The following is a 21,370-nucleotide window of genomic DNA, read 5'->3' as shown; positions in this document are numbered from 1 at the left end:
CCCCTGCTTGTGCTCTCTCTTTCTGTCAAATAAATAAATAAAGTCTTTAAAAAAAAATTGTATACTGGCCCAAAGGGCTAAAATCAGAACATGTTCTCTGGATATAAGGTAATTATGCTTGAAATTAATAATAAAAAGATAGCTAGAAAAACCCACAAATTAAAAAATACATTTTTACTAACGCTCTAAATCAAAGAAAGAATTATAATGGAAATAGAATATTTTGAACTCAATAATGGCAAACATACTTTTAACAACATATGAGATGCAGTGAAAGGGGTACTTAAGACGAAATGTACAGCCCTAAATGTCAACTTTAGAAAAGCTGAAAGGAATGACTTATATATTCATCTACAGCTGTGCTGTTCCAACACAACAGCCACTAGCCACGTGGGAAAGTAAAGCACCTGAAATGTGGCTGGTGAATGAGAGGTGCTGTAAAATAAAAACTAGACACTGGCTTTTGAGAGCATAGCATGAAGAGAAACTCACTAATTTTTTATGGATTACACATCGAAATGACAATACTTTTGATCTAGTAGGTTAAATGTTACTAAAATTATTTTCGCCTGTTCCCTTTTATTTTTAATATAGCTACTAGAAAATTTCATATTACATATATGGCTTCTATTGTATTTCTACTAAACAGAACCAATCTAAAGAATTTGGAAAAAGAACAGCAAGGGAAATCCAGAGAAAGAAATAAAAGAGCAAGATTTAATGAAGTAGGAAGCATATCAGACAAAGCCCAAAGTTGGTTGTTTGAAAAGCTTCATAAAACGGACACACCTCTGTTAAGACAATTCAAGGGAAAAGAACAAAGAAGGGACAAATAATAATCAGGATGAAAAGGAGGGTACTGCTACATACCCTAAGGACATCAAAAAGTTAATATGGAGGGGGAGGTTAAGATGGCGGAGGAGTAGGGGACCCCTTTTTCAGCCGGTCCCCTGAGATGAGCTGGATAGGTACCAGACCAGCAGGAACATCCACGGAATCAGCCTGAGACGCAGGAAGATACATCTGGATCTCTACAAATTAACATCTCCAGCGCTGAGTATCGAGGTACGAAGCGGGGAGCCGTGAAACCGTGCACAGATATCGGAAGCTAAACAGAAGGGGGAGGGAGCCGCCGTGTCAGGGCGCCGGGAAGCGGTAGCCACCGGCACGGGGGAGCGGTCAGACCGCGGACCCGCACGCTTGAGACAGCAGACTGAGAAGGGAGCTCTGGGAGCGCACGCGGGACGGCTGGCGGTTGGCGGGCCACCTGCACGGGGGAGCAGGCGGACTCGCGGTCAGCACCCGCGAGACACCAGACTGAGACGGGGAGCTCCGGGAGCCCGTGCGGGGCGGCTGGCGCCACCTGCACCGGGGAGCGGGCGGACCGCGGACCCGCACTCTGGAAACGGCAGACTGAGTCCGTGAGCCGGGAGCGTGCACCACCAAGCATCTCACGGAGCTCCGGAGCTCCGGTGTGCTCACTGGATCGAGGCTGAGACCGGGAGCTCCGGGAGCGTCCGCGGGGCGGCTGGCGGCTGGAGGGCCACCTGCACGGGGGAGCAGGCGGACTCGCGGTCAGCACCCGTGAGACACCAGACTGAGACGGGGAGCTCCGGGAGCCCGCGCGGGGCGGCTGGCGGCTGGCGGGGTTGGAAACACAAAGGACAGAGACGTGCCGGCCCTGGAAGTGAGGGCTGGGACGCCGGGTGTGGGGCGCACAGCCCGGGATGCTGCAGGGTTGAGCAGCACCAACAGAAACAGAGTTAAAGTGGCCAGAACATCAGTGGAGAACGATCCGCGATCCCTCTGTTCTGAGACAGAGGCTGAATTTCAGCCGCTGCTGCTCTCTCAGAAGAGGCATAGCAAACCGCCAGGGAAAGCCGCCAGAGAACAAAAGCCCGGAAATACCGGCTCACAGGGTGCCCATCCCCATCCCCCCTCGCAAGGGACACAGAGACTCTACCCAAACAGGGTTTTCTGAGTACCGGCAGGCAGGCCCCTCCCCCAGAAGGCAGGCTGAAAAATCAAGAAGCCCACAACCCGGAGCGCCTGAGTGGCGCAGTCACCAAGCACCTGTCTTCGGATTAGGGTGTGATCACAACGCTCCGTAAGGAGTCCTTCATCGGGCTTCTCCACCGGGAACCTGCTTCTTCCTCTCCCACTCCTCTGCTTGGGTTCCCTTTCTTGCTGACTGTCTCTCTCTCTCTCAAATAAATAAATAAACTCTTTAAGGAAGAAGCCCACATCCCTAAGATCTCTATAAAACAAGGGCGCACGGCCTGGGTCCCAGTCAACACTTGGGCTCTGGACAACCCTGCAATCTCTCTTCATCAGAATGACGAGAAGGAGAAGTCCCCCCCAGCAAAGAAAAGATAATGAGTCTGTGGCCTCTGCCACAGAATTGGCCTCGGCCACAGAATTAATACATATGGATGTATCCCAATTATCAGAAATGGAATTCAGAGCAACAATGGTCAAGATGATGAGTAAACTTGAAAAAAGCATCAGAGAAAGCGTTGCTGAGAATATAGAATCCCTAAGGGCAGAAATGAGAGCGAATCTGACAGAAATTAAAAACTCAGTGGGCCAAATACAGTCAAAACTAGAGGCTCTGACGGCCAGGGTCACCGAGGCAGAGGAACGCGTTAGCGAATTGGAGGATGGGTTAGTAGAAGAAAAAACGAAAATAGAAGCTGGTCTTAAAAAAATCCACGCCCACGAATGTAGATTACGGGAGATTACTGACTCTATGAAACGATCCAATGTCAGAATCATCGGCATCCCTGAAGGGGTGGAGAAAAACAGAGGTCTAGAAGAGATATTTGAACAAATTGTAGCTGAAAACTTCCCTAATCTAGCAAGGGAAACAAGCATTCGTGTCCAAGAGGCAGAGAGGACCCCATCCAAGCTCAACCAGGACAAACCTACGCCACGGCATGTCATAGTGCAATTCGCAAATATTAGATCCAAGGATACAGTATTGAAAGCGGCCAGGGCAAAGAAATTTCTCACGTACCAAGGCAAAGGTATCAGGATTACGTCAGACCTGTCTACAGAGACCTGGAATGAGAGAAAGGCTTGGGGGGGCATTTTTAAAGCTCTTTCAGAGAAAAACATGCAGCCAAGGATCCTTTATCCAGCAAAGCTGTCATTCAGAATTGATGGAGAAATAAAGACGTTCCAAAATCGCCAATCATTAACCAATTTCGTAACCACGAAACCAGCCCTACAGGAGATATTAAGGGGGGCTCTATAAAGGTAAAAAGGCCCCAAGAGTGATACAGAGCAGCAAGTCACAACCGATACAAAGACTTTAAAGAGAAATGGCATCATTAAAATCATATCTGTCAATAATCTCTATCAATCTAAATGGCTTAAACTCTCCCATAAAACGCCACAGGGTTGCAGATTGGATAAAAAGACATGACCCATCCATTTGCTGTCTACAAGAGACTCATTTTGAACCCAAAGATGCATTCAGACTTAGAGTAAGGGGATGGAGTACCATCTTCCACGCAAATGGACCTCAAAAGAAAGCTGGAGTAGCAATTCTCATATCAGATAGACTGGATTTTAAACTAGAGGCCATAGAGAGAGATACAGAAGGGCACTATATTATTCTTAAAGGAAGTATTCAACAAGTGGATATGACAATTATTAATATATATGCCCCCAACAGGGGAGCAGCAAGATACACAAGCCAACTCTTAACCAAAATAAAGAGACATATAGATAAGAACACAGTAATAGTAGGGGACCTCAACACCCCACTATCAGAAATAGACAGAACACCCTGGCAAAAACTAAGCAAAGAATCAAAGGCTTTGAATGCCATACTCGACGAGTTGGACCTCATAGATATATATAGAACACTACACCCCAGAACCAAAGAATACTCATTCTATTCAAATGCCCATGGAACATTCTCAAGAATAGATCATGCTCTGGGACACAAAACAGGTCTCAGCCAATACCAAAAGATTGAAATTATCCCCTGCATATTCTCAGACCACAACGCTCTGAAATTGGAACTCAACCACAAGGAAAAACCTGGAAGAAACTCAAACACTTGGAGGCTAAGAACCATCCTGCTCAAGAATGACTCGATAAACCAGGAAATCAAAAAACAAATTAAACAATTTATGGAGACCAACGAGAATGAATACACAACGGTCCAAAACCTATGGGATACTGCAAAGGCAGTCCTAAGGGGGAAATACATAGCCATCCAAGCCTCACTCAAAAGAATAGAAAAATCTAAAATGCAGTTTCTATATTCTCACCTCAAGAAACTGGAACAGCAACAGAGGGACAGGCCTAACCCACTGACAAGGAAGGAGTTGACCAAGATTAGAGCAGAAATCAATGAATTAGAGACCAGAACCACAGTAGAGCAGATCAACAGGACTAGAAGCTGGTTCTTTGAGAGAATCCATAAAATTGATAGACCACTGGCAAAACTTGTCCAAAAACAAAGAGAAAGGACTGAGATTATTAAAATTATGACTGAAAAGGGAGAGGTCACGACCAGCACCATTGAAATTGCAAGGATTATTAGAAACTTTTATCAACAGCTATATGCCAAAAAACTAAACAATCTGGAAGAGATGGAGGCCTTCCTGGAAACCTATAAACTACCAAGACTGAAACAGGAAGAAATAGATTTCTTAAATAGGCCAATTAACTATGAAGAAATTGAGTCAGTGATAAACAACCTTCCAAATAATAAAACTCCAGGCCCAGACGGTTTTCCTGGGGAATTCTACCAAACATTCAAAGAAGAAATAATACCTATTCTCCTAAAGCTATTTCAAAAAATAGAAACAGAAGGAAAGCTACCAAACTCATTCTATGAGGCTAATATTACCTTGATCCCCAAACCAGGCAAAGACCCCCTCAAAAAGGAGAATTACAGACCGATTTCTCTAATGAATATGGATGCCAAAATCCTCAACAAGATCCTTGCTAATAGAATCCAACAGTACATTAAAAGGATTATCCATCATGACCAAGTGGGATTCATACCTGGGATGCAAGCATGGTTCAACACTCGCAAATCAATCAATGTGATACATCATATCAACAAGAAAAGACTCAAGAACCATATGATCCTCTCAATTGATGCAGAAAAAGCATTTGACAAAATACAGCATCCTTTCCTGATTAAAACCCTTCAGAGTGTAGGAATAGAGGGTACATTTCTCAATCTCATAAAAGCCATCTATGAAAAGCCTACTGCAAGCATTATTCTCAATGGGGAAAAGCTGGAAGCCTTTCCCTTAAGATCAGGAACACGACAAGGATGCCCACTCTCGCCACTATTATTCAACATAGTACTAGAAGTCCTTGCAACAGCAATCAGAAGACAAAAAGGGATCAAAGGTATCCAAATCGGCAAAGAAGAAGTCAAACTGTCTCTCTTTGCAGATGACATGATACTCTATATGGAAAACCCAAAGGAATCCACTCCCAAACTATTAGAAGTTATAGAACAATTCAGTAAGGTGGCAGGATACAAAATCAATGCCCAGAAATCAGTTGCATTTCTATACACGAATAACGAGACTGAAGAAAGAGAAATTAGGGAATCCATCCCATTTACAATAACACCAAAAACCATGCGTTACCTTGGAATTAACTTAACCAGAGACGTAAAGGACCTATATGCTAGAAACTATAGATCACTTTTGAAAGATATTGAGGAAGACATAAAAAGATGGAAAAATATTCCATGCTCATGGATTGGAAGAATTAACATAGTTAAAATGTCCATACTACCCAGAGCAATCTACACTTTCAATGCTATCCCGATCAAAATACCGAGGACATTTTTCAAAGAACTGGAACAAATAGTCCTTAAATTTGTATGGAACCAGAAAAGGCCCCGAATCTCCAAGGAACTGTTGAAAAGGAAAAACAAAGCTGGGGGCATCACAATGCCGGATTTCGAGCTGTACTACAAAGCTGTGATCACAAAGACAGCATGGTACTGGCACAAAAACAGACACATCGACCAATGGAACAGAATAGAGAACCCAGAAATGGACCCTCGGCTCTTTGGGCAACTAATCTTTGATAAAGCAGGAAAAAACATCCGGTGGAAAAAAGACAGTCTCTTCAATAAATGGTGCTGGGAAAATTGGACAGCTACATGCAAAAGAATGAAACTTGACCACTCTCTCACACCATACACAAAAATAAACTCCAAATGGATGAAAGACCTCAATGTGAGACAGGAATCCATCAAAATTCTAGAGGAGAACATAGGCAACAACTTCTATGACATCGGCCAGAGCAACCTTTTTCACGACACATCTCCAAAGGCAAGAGAAATAAAAGATAAAATGAACTTATGGGACTTTATCAGGATAAAGAGCTTCTGCACAGCCAAGGAAACAGTCAAAAAAACTAAGAGACAGCCCACGGAATGGGAGAATATATTTGCAAAGGACACCACAGATAAAGGACTGGTATCCAAGATCTACAAAGAACTTCTCAAACTCAATACACGAGAAACAAATAAACAAATCATAAAATGGGCAGAAGATATGAACAGACACTTTTCCAATGAAGACATACAAATGGCTAACAGACACATGAAAAAATGTTCAAAATCATTAGCCATCAGGGAAATTCAAATCAAAACCACACTGAGATACCACCTTACGCCAGTTAGAATGGCAAAGATAGACAAGGCAAGAAACAACAATTGTTGGAGAGGATGTGGAGAAAGGGGATCCCTCCTACATTGTTGGTGGGAATGCAAGTTGGTACAGCCACTCTGGAAAACAGTGTGGAGGTCCCTTAAAAAGTTAAAAATTGAACTACCCTATGACCCAGCCATTGCACTACTGGGTGTTTACCCCAAAGATACAGACGTAGTAAAGAGAAGGGCCATATGCACCCCAATGTTCATAGCTGCATTGTCCACAATAGCCAAATCATGGAAGGAGCCGAGATGCCCTTCAACAGATGACTGGATTAAGAAGCTGTGGTCCATATATACAATGGAATATTACTCAGCTATCAGAAAGAACGAATTCTCAACATTTGCTGCAACATGGACGGCACTGGAGGAGATAATGCTAAGTGAAATAAGTCAAGCAGAGAAAGACAATTATCATATGATTTCTCTCATCTATGGAACATAAGAACTAGGATGATCGGTAGGGGAAGAAAGGGATAAAGAAAAGGGGGGTAATCAGAAGGGGGAATGAAACATGAGAGACTATGGACTATGAGAAACAAACTGAAGACTTCAGAGGGGAGGGGGTGGGGGAATGGGATAGACTGGTGATGGGTAGTAAGGAGGGCACGTATTGCATGGGTGCACTGGGTGTTATACGCAACTAATGAAGCATCAAACTTTACATCGGAATCTGGGGATGTACTGTGTGGTGATTAACATGATATAATAAAAAGAAAATAATAAAATAAAAGTGATGAAATGGTCTAACCTTAAAAAAAAAAAAAAGTTAATATGGATACCATAAATAGTTAATGGCAAATCTTAATAAATGTAGTCGTAATGGACAAGTTCTCAGAAAAACACTACAACTTACCAAACAGACAAAAGATGAACCAGAAAATCTGAATCATCCTATAACAAAAAAAAAGAATCACCTGTTTGAAAACTCTTTCCTAAACTCCAGTCCTCAGTGCTTCAGTAAGTTCTACCAAACACTTAAAGAATGAATATTGCAATTTCACACAAACATCTCCCAAGAATGGGGGAAAAAACCTAGACTTCCTAACTCTTACTATGAGATTGGTATAAATTTGATAGTAAAACTTTATATATCCTTGTTGGATATGCAGAGAAAAAAATTCCAGGCCAATCTTGTGAATACTGATATAAAATCTTCAACAAAATATCAGAAACTAAATTTAGCAATATTTTCATAATCTATCATGATCAGACTGGATTTATACAAGGAATTTCAGGTTGGTTTAACATTAGAAAATCAGTAATGTAATTCACCACACATTAATAGCTTAAAAGGAAAAAGAAATATGACTCATGTCATAATACATGAAGAATACATGAGAAACAAATAATCAAATCAAAAAATGGGCAGAAGATATGAACAGACACTTTTCCAACAAAGACATACAAATGGCCAACAGACACATGAGAAAACGTTCAAACTCATTAGCCATCAGGGAAATTCAAATCAAAACCACACTGAGATACCACCTTACGTCAGTTAGAATGGCAAAAATTGACAAGGCAAGAAACAACAAATGTTGGAGAGGATGTGGAGAAAAGGGATCCCTCTTACACTGTTGGTGGGAACGCAAGTTGGTACAGCCACTTTGGAAAACAGTGTGGAGGTCCCTTAAAAAGTTAAAAATCAAGCTACCCTATGATCCAGCTATTGCACTACTGGGTATTTACCACAAAGATACAGACGTAGTGAAGAGAAGGGCCATATGCACCCCGATGTTCACAGCAGCATTGTCCACAATAGCTAAATCGTGGAAGGAGCTGAGATGCCCTTCAACAGATGACTGGATTAAGAAGCTGTGGTCCATATATACAATGGAATATTACTCAGCCATCAGAAAGAATGATTACCCAACATTTGCAGCAACATGGACGGGACTGGAGGACATTATGCTAAGTGAAATAAGTCAAGCAAAGAAAGACAATTATCACATGGTTTCACTCATTTATGGAACATAAGAAATAGCAGGAAGATCGGTAGGAGAAGGAAGTAGTAATGAAGGGGGGGGTAAACAGAAGGGGAAATGAACCATGACAGACTATGGACTCTGGGAAACAAACTGAGGGCTTCAGAGGGGAGGGGGATGGGGAATTTGGATAGGCCGGTGATGGGTACTAAGGAAGGCACACATTACATGGTGCACTTGGTGTTAGATGCAAATAATGAATCATGGAACATTACATCAAAAACTAAGGATGTACTACTGTATGGTGACTAATATAATAAAATATTAATATAAAAAATACATGAAGAAAAATAATTTGATAAAATTCAAAATCTAACTGTAATAAAAACTCTTAGCAAACTCCCAACAGAAGTGAACTTCCATAACCTAAAAAAAGGATATCTATATAACCTATAGGAAACATCTTATTTAATAGTGAAATGTTGATAACTTTCCTTTTGAAACTGGAAACAAAACACAGACTCTATAACACTGTACTGTGCAGTATAGAAAAGGAAGGAAAAGAAAAGGTAAAAGAAGAAATACACTATCATTAATTAAAGACAATACATCATTGAGGATGTAGAAAATCCAAGAGAACTTACATTTAATATATAAGAGTTTTTAAAAATATTTTACTTATTTGATAGAGAAAGAGCGTGTACGCGCAGGAGTTGGGGGAAAAGGGGCAGAGGCTCTCGAGAGGGAGAAGCAGACTCCCCACTAAACAGGGAGCCCAATGAAGGGCTTGATCCCAGGATCCTGAGATCATGGCCTGAGCTGAAGGCAGACACTTAACCAGCTGAGCCACCCAGGCGCCCTTAGAACAAAAGTTTAACAAGTTTTGCTAGACACAAAAATCAACATCAGAAATAGAACTGATTTTTATTCTATCAACAACAGGCAGTTATTATAAAATGAAATAGTAAAAAGCTACCACTTAGAAAAGCATCAAAATTACCAAGATTTGATTGGTAATTACCAACTACCAACTTGGAATAAATCTAATAAAACATTGTTTATTACTTCTCTGAAGAAAACTAACTTTTCAACATTTAAAAGAGACTAAATAGAGTAAATATATCATGAGTGTGGACTGGAAGATCAATATTGTAAAGATATCAATTCTTTCAAATAGATCTATAAACTCAATGCAATCCCAATTAAAATTCCAACAAGCTTTTCTGGGGAACTTGAAAAGCTCATTCTAACATTTACACACAAGGGGCGCCTGGCGGGCTCAGCTGGTGAAGTATGGAGCTCCTGATCTCAAGGTCCTGAGTTTGAGCTCCATATTGGATGTAGAGACTGCTTAAATAAGTAAACTTAAAATATATTATTAAAAAAATAAAATTTACACACAAAATGGAAAGGGGTAAGAATATCAAAGGTGGAAGGCCTTGCTCCACCAGGTATCAAGACTTTTAGCAAAGCAGTAACAATGAAGGGCAGTACTAGTGCAAAAATAGACAAATCATTGGGGAACAACTAAGACAACCCAGAAATGGACATTGCAGTGAGTCTGGAAAGTACAGACTTTTTAATAAAAAATGCTGGGACAGGAGCACCTGAGTGGCTCAGTCAGTTAAAGCGTCCAATTCTTGGTTTCCGCCCAGGTTGTGATCACAGGGTTACGGGACTGAGTCCTGCATCAGGCTCCAAACTCAGCGCAGAGTCTCCCTGTCCCTCTCCCTTTGCCCCTCCCCCTGCTTTCTCACACACTCACTCTCACTCAAATAAATAAAATCTTTAAAAAAAAAAAAAAAGTGCCTGGATAACCTGGTACACACAGAAGAATTAAGAAGTTTAATTTTTAGGAGAGAGATTTTTTCCTAAAACATCAACTAGAAAAAATGTAAACAAACAAAAAAATCCTAAAACTTTCCAATACAAAACATAATCACATATAAAGGAAAAGGTACCAGATGGCATGAGACATCTTAACGGCAAGATGGAATCTGGAAGTCTACAGAACAGGGTCTTCAAAATTCTGAGTGAAAATGATCTGCAATTGAAAATTATACCCAATTCAAATCTCAATCAAGTATGGAGGGTAGAATAAAGACATTTTAGATGTCTTTAGAATAAAGACACTGTGAACTTTCAAAACTCTGGCTGCCACACTGCATCCTTACACAGGAAACAGGAGGTTGCACTCCACCGAAAGGAAACTCTCAACAAGGAAGCCACGGGAACTTGGAAAAACAGACCCAACACAGAAGAGAGACAACACAAATTCCCAGAATAATGGCAAAAAAGAATTGTCAGCTTGCAAAGCAACCTACACCAAGTATTTAGGTAAGCCTCACAGCAAATGTTCACAGCAACATTATTATACTAAAACCTGGATACAGTTGCTATGTTCAAAAGGGAAATATCTGATCAACCTTTGTAAAATACAACTAAATACAAAATAACTAAAAAATTAGAGGCATGAAAGTATGTGCACACATGCACACACATACAAGATCATTTGGATCTTGAAAAACATTAACAGAATGCTCCTTAGGTTCCCCCCCGCCAACCAATTATATTAGAATGAGAGTACCCCTGTCCCTTCAACACCCAAAACCATGTATACACCAAAATTCTGACTTTCAAAGAAACACATAAATATAAACATTAATCCAGTTTATTTTTTAATTTGGTATGGGAATTTAAAAGCCTAAAAGTGAAAGAGAAAAAGAGCCTCTAGATTGAGGAGACTATACTAAACTGAAATGCCATTACACCTCTTCCTATCAAATGGCAACAATAACATGCTGTTGAAAGACATCGTGGCTATGTTTGCTTTATTCTCGGATTCTTTTTCTAACACTTGGAAATTTATAGTTTAATCTAAACCAAGGGAGGAAAACTGAGAAATACAGCTTAAGTAGGAAATGAACAACCAGAAAAGCGCATGCTAAATAAAAAGCAAAAGATCATAAAATTTTGTTAGAGTATTTAGATAATGTACAAACTATATATCTACATGATTTGAAATTGCATAACAATGTCTTAAGTAAAACTAGCAATGTGAAACTTTATAAACATTTTCGAGATTTCAGAGCTCTCATTTTTTATAATTAAACTGCACTTAATTAAGTAATAGACTTAAGAAAACTTTAAATTGCTTTCAAAAAGCCAGGCACTAATTAAGAATATAAAATACCGTTTCAAAAAATTCTAAACTAATATGAAGTGGCAATGCAAAATAATATTTGCTTAAATTTGACTTTAAACAATCTAAGAAAACAACAGATTCCACTAATAAAGCAAGGACATAAATTCCAAAGTAAAATAATGGCTTGACAAGCAAAACAGTTCAATGGTTTAAAATTAGGGAAACAATTTTAAGGTTGAAAAACATACTTTCGGAACAAAAGTTATTTGTCTCTCAATCAAGAGAAATCCTAAACTGACTAATGTCACTCTTCCCTATGCTATTTAAAAGTACGCAGGATGGCGTTCTTACCTGGAATAAGATCTGCATAGGTCAAGCTAACATATAAGATACTGATAAGTATTTTATCAGCAAGTGGATCAAGAGCACTTCCCAAAGCTGATTTTTGATTGGCCCAGTTTCGAGCAATAAATCCATCCAACTGAAAATAGAAGTTTTTTTTAATAAATGTCATAATAGGTACAGAGGAGATATCTTGAAAGTTAACAGATACCAGAATAACAACTATATTTTCATAAAATGTTAATAAAACCTCTCCTGCTTCTTACTCCCAAACCTCACTCTTCACTGGTATATGTTTAGCTTTCAAATTACCAACTGTTCTAAAAACAACTTCACTTTTCTACAGTACTCTTCCTTCTCAAGGCCTTCTGGTATTTATTTTATTTTCATAAGGCCCCTTTGTGGGTTGAACCCAAACAAATTTAGAGATTTAAAGAATCCCCAAAAAACCCACAGAAAGCAGGGCTGACGGAACACGGACTGGGGGCCCCTCCTTTGAGCCCTGGGCTATTTGACTACAGCCAAAATAGCTGCTTAAGTGCTTGCAAGGACTACCTTTTAACTGCAAGACTTGGATTTTCACTCCTACCTACTTTTCTATGATACGATCTAACACTCTAAGTTTTCACTGTTATTATTTTTCTTTTTTGTTTAGTGCAACTGTTAATTCCATGTCTGACTGTATGTGAATAAAAGACTCAATCCTCAGGGGCGCCTGGATGGCTCAGTTGGGTAAATGTCCAGCTCTTGGTTTTGGCTCTGGTCATGATCTCATGGGTCTTGAGATCAAACCATATATCAGGCTCCGCATTCAGCTCCACATTCAGCTGGGAATCTGCTTGAGATTCTCTCCCTTTGTCCTTCCCCTCACCTGCATGTGTGTGCTTTCTCTCTATCCTCTAAAATAAATAAATCTTAAAAAAAAAAACAACAAAAAACAACCCTCTGTACCTGGCCTACTTAAAAATCTTGATATGCAAATTACTTATTCCTTAATCCTGGAAGAAACCAATTATATTTTAAAAGCAGACATCATACACGGTTACCAATGGGCCGAATGGAGCCTGCAAATAGCTTTTTACTTAACCTGCCCAGAGCTTTTAAAACTGTAAATTAGTTGCCAACATTTAAATATCCAAAGTCTTACCACAAAAATCCAGATCTCTAGTTTCACTTGAGAAATAGAAAGATCTGATCACCCTGGAGCCACAAGATGAATTGAAACCAAGTATCTATCACCTATTCCCATTAAATAAGGGAGGTTATTTTCTGGCTTTCCAGGTCTCTACCTGGCTTTCACTCACTTTATTTAATTTCAAGCTTCAACAAATGTTTGAATTTTCTAGTCCTATTTCCAAGGAGAAAGAACCAAGGAGAAATCAATTTAGATAAAATTTAACATGTACATTTTAAAGGATAAATAAGTCCTCTGTATCTCAAGTATTCCAGTGAGTTAGTTACAGGCCTATGGCTAAGAACTTGCTCTTTGGCAGCAGAACATAACTGGTTCAAGTCCTGGCTCAGCATTTACTATGTGACCTTGGGGAAATTATTTGGCCTAAGCTTCCCCTTCCTCATCTGTATAACCTATCTCAAAGGGTTGATTGTCTTCAGCACATAATAGAATTAATACTTGTTTAGTACTCAGTAAATCGCCAAAAACAAAAGCAGTTACTAGCCAGAACTACAGCAACTGAAACAACCTATTTTCTTATAAATATACTACATGTAACAATGTCTAACAGAAAGTACCTAGAACTGGGCATCAGGGACTTGGAAGATTCAGGTTTCAGTTCAGTTTTTGATCTCAAGGAACTTAACCTTTCACTTTTTCACTAGCATTCCCATCTGTTCTCCCCATTTCCTCTACCTACATTAGATTCCAAGGTCATCAACGTCACCACCAATCTGTAACTCCCTTACTTCCCTCTCCAGCCACCCTGCTTAAACACAACTATCCATGTACTTACTCCAGGCCTGTACCTATTCAACTGACCATTGCTCAAGAACACATAAGTGGGCTAACTGTTCTTACTTCAAAATCAGGATCATAAATCTCCCGTGGGCACTCAACACTGCCTGGCAATCCCACACCTGTTTACCTTCTCTTTTTACACTGTCTGTTCTCACTTCAAGCCCACTCCTCCTCCACTCCCAAAGCCTCTCACCCTAACTCATGAACATATCTATACTTTCCTTGAAAAACAGAAACGGATCGTTAGCACTCCCTTATATTCCCACCCACAAATCTACCACCTACCTGCTGCGTCCATACACATTCTCTGCCTTCCCTGATTCATGATCGTAGGCCCTCTCACCTTCTGTGATTTGCCTCTCTTCTCCCCCAACTCTCCTGCATCATCATTCTGGTCCTTTCTATCTGGTCATTTAATTAACCAGTTAATTAACAACAAAAATTTCCCCAGTATATAGAGCTTTAAAAACCACCTTCCTTGACCCTACACTTCCCTATACCCCTGCAAAGCAAAACTTTCTCAAAACGGTGTCTGTCATTACACCTCACATTTGTTGCCAACACACTCTGATCGCCCCCACTCCTCTAGAGATGGCGCTCATAAAGATCACCAATGAATTCTACGTTTTTAGCATACTTGACCTCAACACAATTGAAGCACTGTCTTCACTTCACTTCTGGGACACCTGATGGCCTAATTTTCTTCTTCTCTCACCAGCTGTTGTTTCTGTGTCCTTTACTGGCTCCTTTTCTATTGCTCCACCTACAGCTCATTTCTCTGACCCCTTCTCTTTAATCCGGCCTAAATGATTTCACCCAGACTTGACCATCCATACGCTGATAACTCTCAAATTTATCTCTAACCCTGACTTCTTCCAACTTCCAACTACTACTACCCAATTGATACCTCTACGTTGACAGGCACAACAACTCTTGGTACTTTTCGACTCTGTCCTACCCTGAGTGTTGTTCATCACAAAAACTGTTACCTTCATGCACTAGTCGTTGAAAAGAAAACAAAAAAGTAACAGCCTATCAGACATATCTCTCTCACTACACATATGCAATCCACTGACATATCAACTCTTATCTCCAAAACATATCCCAAACTCATTCACTTCTCTCCAAACTCCCATCCCAGTCCAAGCTACTACCACTGCCACTCCCCTAGGTAACTCTAAGCCTCCTAACCAGCCTCTCTGCTTCCATTCTTGCCTTCCTACAACCTATTTCCCATATACAACATAAATCAGGCCTTGTCATTCCCCTGCTTAAACTCTCCATGACTTCCGCCATCTGCCAGTGGCCAATCTAGAGGCATCAAAACCTCCGTGAAATAAATGTGAAATATGGTGCTAAACAAGCTCAGGTTTTTATATATGCGGTTATAAAGATTTAGAAAAATGTAAACGAGGCCTCTCTGAGTTCAGTGAATACTGCAATCTCCTGTGGCAGCTAAAAAAAAGGTACAAGCAAAAGAAAAGCAAATCCAGTAACTAAAAAAGATGTCTGTTACATTAAAAAAAAAAATCCATTAGCAATATAATGTCCTTTGACAGGCCTGGAGTGTGTTTGAGTGAAGACCTTCAGGCTTCAGAGATAAAAGCAGGGACAAAAAAAAAAAGAGAGATTGTGAGAATGGGGAGAAATATTGACAAACAGGAGCTAAACTCTGAAAAAAAGAGTGAGAACCATTTTGAGAGACTATCTTTGATGCATATTTGGAAATGCTATATAATAATGCAAATGTCCTTTGTTTACCCTGCAAATTCTTCATTTAATTCTATACTGTTCACCAATGCTAATGGGCAGGTGGGATTTTGTTTCTGTGAATCTCAAAGGGAATAGCTGACACTACAGATACTATACAACTGTTATTTATAGAAAATTAGTTGATCTTCATTCTCACTAAATAAGTATCAAGCAATACTTTTCAAACATAAGTCAGTACGAAGAGGCACCAAATCATTATTGCGTGTCTGGGTGGTCACAAGGATCTCAGACCAGCCTTGTATGAGGGTATAATGTATTCAGGATATAATGTATTTACTTCTACATGCTAACTTTGCACTGATCTTAAATTTTTCCTCTGTCTTTCCACCACTTTTCTCGACTGGGTTTTTGTAGGACATGTAATTTTAAGTCATTTCAAATCCCTCACGCAATAAAGTGGGTGATAAATACAAGTAATGTCATACATGCTGATGGCTGGTCAGTCCACAAAAGCCATTCACACATATGTTGCCTTCTGTTATAAAATTGTTTTCCAAGTTCTAATTTGATATAATCCATATAAATCCTTCCCTCCCCCAAAACTGACACAGTGATGTACAGAGGATCTTTTTTCCTCTGTCCATCTACTAGGGGGAGTAGAAGAAGGAAGGATGCCTAATGCCTGGCCCAGGGCAGTATCTTCTGCTGGGTAGTCAGAGGGTTGCAGAGCAAGGATCAGAAATCAAATCTGTGTGGGTGCCTATAGCCTCCCACCAGCATAAACCTACATAGAGCTCTGACCTCTACAAGCTCCCTGGTCACAATAACTGACCCGCTGTTTCTCCCTCCACCAATAAAACCAACTGTTGTTAAAGATCAGAATATTTCTATCACAATAAATAGAAAAGTAGTCTCACAACTTCTCTCCTTTATTTCTATCCCTACAGCAAATACTTGGCTCCTTGGGAATTTCTAAGGGTTTTCTTTTACAAAAGAGTTAAAAAAAAAACGAGTAAAAGCACCCCTCCCATGCCTCCCAACAAGTTCCACTTCTTTCCTTAGATCCCTTAAAAAATAAAGAGTCCCACACAGATGCTAAAGGCAAGTACTTATACAAAGTACTAGGTCAAATTCATCTTGAGGATTTCCTTCCAGGGAAAAGCAGACTAAGTATACCAGAGACCCTGGGATTTGAAAGGGGAGCAAAACGGGGACTGCATTTACAACTTACCAAATCAGTTAGCCCAGCTAAAGCAAAAACTCCTAGTGCAATATTAAAATCCTCTTCGATAATCAAATAGCCCAAAACTGGGGCCAAGCCAATTCTCGTCATTGACAACATATTTGGGATTGTCCATGGGTTTTCATACTGAAACACAAAGACAACAAAATTTAAATTAAATGCTATGAATCCATACTTTAACTCTATTAGAAAAATATGCTTACACCAACTTAGGAGTCAGAAGCTCATAAACTTTAATACTTTGAGTTTTAAAATCCATTCTGTTGTTTACAGACCATAGCTCTAAAACTGTCCAGAATACAAAAGATGAAGATAGGTCGTATGCCCATAAAGTGTCTGATACATATACATATATGTATATATATGTTATACACACACCCACACACTTCCTAAAAAGAGAAAAGAACAAACATGCATTGTTTACCATATGGGTCAAGGCTTTAATATAGGACCTCATGACTAGAATTCAAATCTTACAACACTCTGCTTTTAAAAGTATAACTTCAAGATCTTATACTTCAAGTAAACAGGCTAGATGAAGGGTCAGGAAAAAAAAAAAAAGCCAAATTATCAACCCCAGGCATTTTGGCTTAAAAATGTTTATTGCAAATAACCTCCCTCCCTCCTCTGTACGTACCCATCAAAAGAAGGCTAAATGCTATACAGTGTATGGACATACGATAAAGAGGGATAAAAATTTAATTCCATGATCTCATCACTAAATTGATAATTGCTGGAAGAAAATAGAGCTAGAAATAGGGATTGAGATCCTTAGGAAATAAAGAGAAATTTTGTAAATCTGTTCAAAATAGCCATGAAAATGAAATGTTACGATTCCCAACTAGCATCTGAGGGCTTTAGGATTCCTTGAAACTTCATTTGGAGCCAAGTTGTTTGAAGTTGGCACTAACAAAAGGGCTCTTTGGCAGCTACTATGAAGAACATTACTTCCTTGCCAAACAAAATCTGTTTCATGAGAATATTCCAACTTTAAAAAGCCTCACCCTAGTGGAGCTAAGATACCCTGCCCAACAGGATACAGAAATAATACCAAGAAAACGTCTGCCTAAAGCCTGGACTTTTTCTCCACTGGTGAAGGTTGCCAACTCTACCCCATGGGACTATCTCCTCACAAGACTAACCTTACTCTTAATCAGTAACCAATTAATCTGAACCATAACTTTGATTTTTTTTAAAAAGTGACAGTTTCCATTCCTAAAGAAATCTTTTAAAATTCCATAAACCGTCCCATAAGAAAAAGCAGTTCTCTAAAGATACTAAATTTGTGTTTATAAACAAACGGGTAAGAAATGTTCATCTTCGTCTGGAGGGATAATGGAGTTGTTATGGCAAAATACTGCCACTGAAAGCTACAGAAAAACTTCATATTTTCCAGGAAACAATCACCAAACAAGAAGCAGTAGAAACCTCTACTCAAGGACCCTTTATTAAAAGTAGACCACATTATGTAATTAAATGGGAAAATTCTGGGAACATATTCCAAATTTGAGTTCAAAGGTCACAGTGTTTCAGAATCCAGAGAAAAAAGATAAGTCTGTTTACCATAATGTGGTACAGAATAAGTCAAACACTGATCCAATGTTACAGCAACTTGGGGTGGGGGGAGAACCATAGTTCGTGACTGAGAAAAAGGAATCACAAAGCAAAAGGTCAAAACAGAATCCCAAAATTAATCTCAGAAAAATCCATAGGGCAATATTAAAGTTGCAAATATCCAGATCGTTTCATTTGGTGAATTAATCAACAGAAGTATAATGCTGGAATAGTGAAAGAGAGTTCTTTTTAGTTCCAAATATTTTAAAGTACCTCATTAATTTCTAATCATTAAATTTGCAAAAGTTTCTAAATTAAAATTAAGAGGGTTAATCGCAGATTACCCAACCAGATAACCTGTGGCATACTCCACCAACCACTGCCGCTCTGGGAAGGACTTCAGCCACGATATGGCAACCTCAAAGCATTCAGCATTCAAACCCCGACATACTTTAGCTATTAGTGGAGTTGAGACCCCGGCCAGGATGTGGCCACCTCAACCCATGCTGTACAACTGATGAAAGCAGTACAAGGGCCCACTGAAGACATAACAATTGAAGATGTAATAATTGCATGAGTCTTGCTAACATGACATCAAAAGCTCTCCCACATTCATGCTCTGGTGTCTTCTGCTTGGGCAGTATTTCAAAAGGTAAGTGGACAAATAATTCGTTCCATTATCTCAAAAAGAGAGTTGTAATCTTTTTCTATAATTAGAGATTAAAGAATCCTTTAATTACGACTTAATTATCCTTCATTTTATATACGGTTACCAAAGGTCAAATGATAACAAACTTGCTATACTTTCCTAAAGATTCCTACTGACTTGCCCTAAACATTGGGGAATGGCTTCAGAGAATTAAAAATAGACTTAATAAGACAAGTGAAGGCTATTTTTACCAATGCAATATCCTGAGGCCGATCCCGCTGAAGGTGCGGACAGAAAAGGGGCAGGGAAGGAGGGATTCTAACTTGACCGCCTAAAGGTGGACTCGGTTGGCACCCCTGAAATTCATCCCAACTGAATGACTTGTCCGTTACTCCTCTTCAGGAAACGGTTTACAAGTTCTGGAACGGAAACGTCTGACTTGGGCCGGTCAGAGCACGTTATTCTCGTCCAAGTCCGATCCCCGTGAGGGCCCACGACCCCTAGGGTCGCCCCTCCGCTTACTCCTCGGTACGTACCAGGCTAGCGGCGCTCGCCTGGCCCCATCGGCCGCCCCGGGCCTCCGCGGCGGCGTCCCCTCCAGATGCGGGCCTGGGGGCCGCCTTCCCCGCGCCGGAGCAGTGGCCCCGTGGGCCGGCCCCAGGCAGTCGCAGGCCGAGAGCGGCCGGGCGCAGCCACCAGCGCTCCACCAGGCAGCCTAGGCAGCCAGGCACCGAGCGTAGCAGAGCCCCGCGGGCGCGCCCCTTGCCCGGCCGCACCCCTGGCGCCCATGCCGCGCCGCGAAGGACCCCCCACGAGCCGCGCGCCACGCGCAAAGCCAGCATGGCCCTGCCGCCGCGCCGCGAGGACACAGGCGGCGAGAGTTCAGCAGCCTGGGGCACCGGCGGGCCGCCTTTCTATAGAGTCCCCGCAACGTTGGAGAAGCTCGGCCGCCTCCATAGCAGTTTTCAAACCCCAGCACGCTTCGCTTATACAGGTGGCCCGGAGCCGCCAAGGACGGACGCCTTCGCGACGCTTTTGCGACACCGTCGGCGCTGGACTTCCCAGCGCTCCCGGCGGTAGCGGGAGGCGCGTGCCGTTAGGCACCCTGGGCTTTCGGCGAGCCACAGGTTCGCGGTGCTGGTTTTTCTCCACCCACAGTCAGGAGCTGAGGTCCGCGGGGAGGGGAGGACAGGAACTAGCAGGGTTGGGTGACGGCGCAGCCAATGTGGTCGGAGAAAGCCGGAGCCGTCTTGGGCCTCGGCCTGAAACCCTCCGAGGCCGGTGGCCTGTAGAAAGGTCCCCTCCGTGGTGTGTGCGGCGCTCCGGAGGTGCTCGTGGAAGGTTGAAATATTAGTGAAGTGTCTGATACAGAAGTCATTAGTACAAGCTCCCTGCCCTTTTCCCTCTTCTGAGCCAAAAATATGGGTATTTGAAAATGACAATAGTGGCAATTACTAATTGTTTACCAGGAAAGTGTTTACTGGGGCGCCTGGGTGGCGCAGTCGTTAAGGGCCTGCGTTTGGCTCAGGGCGTGATCCCAGCGTTCTGGGATCGAGCCCCACATCGGGCTCCTCTGCTAGGAGCCTGCTTCATCCTCTCCCACTCCCCCTGCTTGTGTTCTCTCTCTCTCTGGCTGTCTGTCTCTGTCAAATAAATAAAATCTTAAAAAAAAAAAGGAAAGTGTTTAACTACAGCTAGGTTCTAGTGCCTTCTCCCATTTAATCCTCCCAGCCACTCCAAAATAGGTTCCATTATTATCTTTTACAAATAAAGAAATTCAGGCTTAGGTTAAGAAACTTGATTATTAGAGGAATATACAAAATAATTAAGAATGACATTATCATTGATTAATAATATACATTATTAATATTGCTATATTAATTATTGATATTATGCATTAATATTGCAGTGTTGCAGAACTGTTTTCTTAATTGAGTTCTGTGTCAAATTGGATTTGAATGGTTCTTGCCGCCTGGGCGCTATCCACTCGCCCCTCCCCCCCCAAGCCCTGTCTGTGATGACAGACCCACCTTAAAGTTGATCTTGAACTCTTAGTTCGCATAGTTAGGAAAGGAAAAGACCAACTGACTTTGAAAATCATTGTAGATCTGAGTA

The 21,370-nt window shown here is 41.0% G+C and overlaps 1 protein-coding gene across 1 annotated transcript in view; it reads right to left on the bottom strand.

The window, feature by feature from the left end:
• Positions 1-20,401, bottom strand: part of CRLS1 (cardiolipin synthase 1) — a 30,419-nt gene extending 10,018 nt beyond the window's left edge. Inside the window, exons 1-3 of the mRNA XM_034640350.1 lie at positions 19,792-20,401; positions 17,041-17,178; positions 12,131-12,260 (exon numbers count right to left, since the gene is read on the bottom strand). Of these exons, the coding sequence (XP_034496241.1) occupies positions 12,131-12,260; positions 17,041-17,178; positions 19,792-20,097 (574 nt within the window). The 5' untranslated portion in view covers positions 20,098-20,401. The remainder of the gene's footprint in view (positions 1-12,130; positions 12,261-17,040; positions 17,179-19,791) is intronic.
• Between the last annotated feature and the right edge of the window lie 969 nt (positions 20,402-21,370).

The sequence above is a fragment of the Ailuropoda melanoleuca genome, chromosome 13 (assembly GCF_002007445.2).
Source record: "Ailuropoda melanoleuca isolate Jingjing chromosome 13, ASM200744v2, whole genome shotgun sequence".
Classification (NCBI taxonomy): domain Eukaryota; kingdom Metazoa; phylum Chordata; class Mammalia; order Carnivora; family Ursidae; genus Ailuropoda; species Ailuropoda melanoleuca.
Note: the sequence above shows the minus strand (reverse complement) of the source record. Positions and strands in the feature narration are given on the sequence as shown.